Below are 5647 nucleotides of genomic sequence, written 5' to 3'. Positions count from 1 at the left end.
AATTTCTCTCACCTCGTTGTGACTATATAAGTGTGAAAATAAACACTATCAGTCTGTTAGTTAGGCACCTTGGATCATGGGTGCACCCAGGGTGGTAAATTGACATGACTATGTATAGTTGACAATTTGCAAGTATTGATGTGCCTTGGAATTCGAATATTTTGGTTGCTTACACCTTGTACAGTGAGTGCGGATTGTTGCTGTGGGCTTTCATAGGTTTTCCAGGTCACATTCAAGATTGTTGGGTTTTAGACAAGTGCGTAAAGTCTGACAACTCAGGTAGCCAAAAGCCACAGCTAACCCACGACGGGGCAGCTGGGTTTTGTGACACATTTCCAGTGATCCAGTGAATGATTTGGCAAGACCACTCTAAACGTATCATATGTTACTAATGCTAGCCACATACCCTTCTCTGAGCTGTCTACTGTACAAGTATACAGCTGCATGTCCCTTCAGGTTCTCGTACACATTCATACACATTGCAGACATGGGTAAACACGCGAGCATAGAATCCAGTCTGTCTTGCAAGAAACTCACCAAGTTCACTGTCGAGAAATTTATTGTCTGTTTCGTCACGAATCTTGCTGGAAGACATACAAGGATCACCTGCACCTGGGTGTGACTGTGAGCTGACTTCCTCCAGATATACTGGAGAATTTGAATTGATCTGCAAGCTTAATTAAGCCTATATGTTTTTCGCTGGACAGGCAAATGTTATTGCTCTTTCTTTCCTTCCGAAGAAAGCTTCTATAGAAACAGTTTTTTTTTCTTTTGCGCAGTCCAGACTTCGACTACCAACCGGTATGTTACCTCTGAAACCATACTGTACCAAACTGTGCGTGGCTACATATGTAGGTACTACCCTTGGCAGTTGAGATAATCAGATGTTGACGACAGCTTAAGGGGATTCAATGGAATTCATTGAACCTCCTGTGGATCTGCCTATGCACACACACACACACACACACACACACACACACACACACACACACACACACACACACACACACACACACACACACACACACACACACACACACACACACACACTTGTTTATAGGCATGCATGGTTGCGTGCTTGAAACAGTCTATCTTAGAACGGCCACTATGCTCTTGCCCTCTCTACAGTTGGGTACAGTATAGACCGAATATTGCCATTTATTATTGTGGCAAGAGCACACAACTCTGGAACAGATGCATGGGTACTTGACACCTTGCAACACTTGGTAGCATCTTGCAAAGCTGCCTGAAACGCAGCATGTGAAGAATTCATTTTTAGACCGTCTTAATTAAATGGCATGTTACGGTACGCTACGTTACATTAATAAAATATGTTACGTTACGTTACGTGCTAAGTGTGAATCAGTCTGTATGGCACATCCGCGCCTGAGACTATAGTACTGTCTCGAGAGGTTACCATTAGCATACAGGTAGCTAGACCCCTCACGCTGTTTCTCCCAGCTGTTTACGTGACGCTGTTTGAGACTTTTCGTCAGTTGTGTCCGTCATGGTTGCGCTTATAAGCCACACCAATTTCATCAACTGGTCTCAAACCCAGACTGCGAATGTGTGCTGCTCGTACCATATATATATATATATATATATATATATATATATATATATATATGGTGAGAATGGTGATGATGAGGCACGTACTCTAAACTTCACTTGTCTTACTAGACACTGCTTTCTGCAAGATAAGCAGCTGTTGGTAGACTACATGTAGCAACAGTTCAAACCAATGTTCTCAGAGTCCTGCTGACATACTACTGTCTGACAGTGCATGACGTTACTCTTTTCTTTTTAGTTTGCTTTTCCTAATCTCATGTGTATAACCCTACTATGCTAGTTATTTACTAGTACAAGTGTAGTGTCTGCTTTTATTGACTCTCTATCTATACCGTTCATTGGTGGAAATTTTTGCTAGACTTGCACTCACGCTTTGTTTTCTGGCTATTTTGTTGTAGCCTGTTCCAGGGATGGCTGTTTGTCATAATTCATGCTTGCTAGTAAACAATAGGCCTTGAATGCTGCATGCCTACAACACCTAGAGTTTTAGTCATAGATTGACTGGAGATGTGAATTTACTCACACAAATGAGAGTTTGGGGGTAAATTTTAGAATAAAATTATGGTAATTTTTAAGTGTACTTTTTTGCTCCAATGGTAAATGTAAACGTACTATAAATACGTGTAAAAATAAATATAAATTATTGTACATAATAGGTCCTGGACCTAAGCCTCTTTGGATGCAGCAGGACCTTTCTCAAAAACTCTTAATTCATTGAGGGAAAATTGAGACCTAGACCAGTGGATGCTCTATACTCTGCCAGCCTTGTCTTGCCAATCTCTCTCTCGTCTTGCGCTTCCGTGCTTTCTTGCACCACACTGGCTTCACTTCCTGTCACGTGCAGGATCTAATCCGACGCTCACACAATTATTAATTAATTAATTACTATAACAGTTAGTCTTGCGGTTGAGTTTAGATTGCACTAAACGTTTGGTACGATAGCCCCAGACAAAGTTGCTGTTGTTTATACTTAGCGTGACGTCACTGTCATTAGCAAGCTTTGTCTCTCCTTCCATCACGTGTGGTAAAGCAGTCTGGAATACCGAGGCAAATGTGTTGACATAGTGAACATTAATATTTACCATTGCTAACGCGCGTTACGCTGTGCAATGTCTAATTGCGTGTTTCATCTTCTTGTTCTCGTCTTGTGTTTGGTTTGCAGGCTTTACGCTGCGACGTACAAAGACGGTGATAAGGTATACCAATTACGAACGAGCACCTCAAGTTGAGATATCGTTTCTACTCGTACTGACAGACACAGCGCGTCCATTTATGGGCTAATTTTTGCGTTTTTGTGAAGGTTGTTGTGTATGTGAACAAAGTCGGTCCTTACTTTAATCCTCACGAGACATATCATTATTATTCTCTTCCTGTATGCAGACCAGGCAAGGTGAGAGTTCCGCGTCTGCGCTCGTTTGGGTTAAACGGCAATGTAATGTGCTAGACGTTGCTTTCCGTGTACACGCTGTACAGGTTTTGCGTTAGAGTTAGTTAGACTAGCGTGCGTTAGCAAAACGGGGTGACGATTTATAGATATGTAAAAATTAATATTAATATTTCAAGAAATATTAAATTAATAAAAAGAACATTACTATATTAGGAAACATTTAGAATTAATATTAACATATTAGGAAACAATTAAAATTAATAAAATTAATATTAATGTTTTATAAACAATTAAAATTAATGTTAATATATGAGGAAACATTTGAAATTAATAAAATTAATATTAATATATAAAATTAACATGCATTACAGTGGCGTCCTTATAGAGATAAGAGGCCTGGGGTAGGTGTTAGCTTCGTACCAGATCCTCTTCTTGTGCTGTCATGCCCGGCTCTTGTGTGACACGACAATGTTGGAGAGTTTAACTCTCTAATACGGTTAACTCTCTCCAGCATTGTCGTGTGTCATCCAGGAACCAGGAAAACGACAGCACGATGAGAGGGTCTGGTATGAGGCTAGGTAGGTGTGGCCTGTTAGACACTAAAGTCCATTCAAAGAATGGAGAGCTCGTGGGAAATGTGGTTACCACATAAGACATATAGAGCGGAAACAACAATATTGCTATCATCCTGGATTGTAATACTAACAATCAATTAATTGAGCAATTAGAGCAATGGTTGCTACCCAGCCCTCACTGCCTACTATCTATCTACTTTAGTACGTTAGGGTCTGTCCTGTTTAACAGTTTTCTGCCATTCAAACTGGCCAGAAAGCGTTGAAAATGTGACGGTGGCAAAATGGAAGAAGTGTGTCGACCACGTCATCCAAAAAGTGGAAAACCATTACAGAACGTCAGACGGCGTGGTAAAACAAGTGGTAGAAAGAGTAGTAGGTGTGGCGGACTCTTCAGACAGTGAAGAGATCCTCCTAGGAGACGACGAGAATAACAACAATGATTAATACAAGTAGTTTCGTTGGTGTCATTTACTGGCGGTATTCTTTGTCAGTAATGCATGGGAGGAGTCTCTTTCTGGAAGCATGTTGTATCTACTAACCCAGAATCAATAGAGTTAATTTGTCCAGAGATCTGACTCCATCTAGTCACGGGCTCTCGAATGATATTTTTATGAACGGCGTAGAGGGCATACTTGCCGAGATATGGACATTTTTTCCACGGGCTCTCCATTCTTTGAATGGACTTTAGACAAGGTATCATAATTGAGGGTAAGTGACAGACAAAAATCCAAAATTATTTGATTACATTTTTTGTTAGTTCCTAATGCATGTATACCCCAAATATTAATAGTTCAATTAAAGCTACATGTCAAGCTCAAATCTCATAGTAACGTTATTCTTCATTTTGAAACGTTCGGCTGAATATGCACACACAAGACGGGTCTGAACGTCCGGTTGGCCCATCCACCCCACTAATTCCTTGCTTGTTTCACTCGTGCTGCCCATTTTTTTACATCTTGGCATTATTGGAGAAGTGAATCAGCCACACTTTTATTCTGAGCACATTACTGCAGCTAGCAGGCAATTCAAGGTTTTCTATCTCATCAGACACTTTGTGTTGCCTGCACGAGCTATAGCCACTTCCATTCCTGCTAATACGTCACAGCTGGTATGTCTACTATACCGGATATAAACAACCAGAAGCAAGTTTACGCCTCCATATCTTCAGGAATGTAACTTTAAAAGTTATTTTAATTTGGGGGCATACGGATATTAAGAACTAACAAAAAAACTCAATAAAATATTTTTGATTTTTGCATGTCAGTTACCCTGTAATTAAACCCCAGCAGCTGGCCTCTCCAAATTTAGGTCCAGTGACACTACTGTGATCTAATGAGGGAAATAATGTTAATAGAAGTTTACAAAGCATTTGTGTGTGATTAACGTGTATGGTTAACATGTTGGTGTCGTTAAGTTTGATTTTAGTAAATTATGAGTGCAGTTTACAACCATCTTAATGTATTGAAAAACATTCTGTGTGTCTAAGAAACTGTCATCGTGTACTAGGTGGAGCATAAAAGTCTTACCCTAGGAGAAGTCCTTGATGGAGATCGCATGGCGAAGTCAATGTATGACATCAAATTTAAAGGTGTGTTGTGTTGTTGTCGTCTAGTTTGTGTATTGGATTGTGCAAATTTTGTGTGTAGAAAATGTTGATAGTGCCAGGGTGCTTTGTAATGTTGTGTTGAAAGCAATGGATATCAGGCAGATTGCGAATGCAGTTGAAGAACTTTATTACTTTGAATTTGTAGCTGGTATGATGTTTGTTTTTTGTTCAGTAATGTTGGTGACAATCTGTTGTAGATGGTTACTTGTGTTGGTTGGGGTCACGTCTTGTGTGTGTGTGTGTGTGTGTGTGTGTGTGTGTGTGTGTGTGTGTGTGTGTGTGTGTGTGTGCGTGCGCATGTGTGCATGTGTGTGTGTGTGTGTGTGTGTGTGTGCACATGCATGCATGTGTGTGTGCGTGCGTGCATGCACGCATGTAGTCTCATGTAGCCAAACCCTTTCTGCCGTGTGTGTGCGCACGCACGTATGTGCATGCATGCATGTGTTGTGCACACTTCATGATCCAATAAATTAACTCACATTTATAACACAGATGACCTTTCTATGAGAG

General features: G+C 40.5%; 1 protein-coding gene across 1 annotated transcript in view; it reads left to right on the top strand.

Moving 5' to 3' along the window:
* The first annotated feature begins 2668 nt into the window (after nucleotides 1-2668).
* LOC134195390 (transmembrane 9 superfamily member 1-like) overlaps nucleotides 2669-5647 on the top strand; it is a 9176-nt gene continuing 6197 nt past the window's right edge. Inside the window, exons 1-5 of the mRNA XM_062664410.1 lie at nucleotides 2669-2765; nucleotides 2870-2959; nucleotides 5038-5119; nucleotides 5178-5285; nucleotides 5630-5647. The exon at nucleotides 5630-5647 is cut by the window's right edge and continues 101 nt beyond it. Coding sequence (XP_062520394.1) covers nucleotides 2679-2765; nucleotides 2870-2959; nucleotides 5038-5119; nucleotides 5178-5285; nucleotides 5630-5647 — 385 coding nt within the window. The 5' untranslated portion in view covers nucleotides 2669-2678. The remainder of the gene's footprint in view (nucleotides 2766-2869; nucleotides 2960-5037; nucleotides 5120-5177; nucleotides 5286-5629) is intronic.

The sequence above is a fragment of the Corticium candelabrum genome, chromosome 20, assembly GCF_963422355.1.
Source record: "Corticium candelabrum chromosome 20, ooCorCand1.1, whole genome shotgun sequence".
Classification (NCBI taxonomy): Eukaryota; Metazoa; Porifera; class Homoscleromorpha; order Homosclerophorida; family Plakinidae; genus Corticium; species Corticium candelabrum.
Note: the sequence above shows the minus strand (reverse complement) of the source record. Positions and strands in the feature narration are given on the sequence as shown.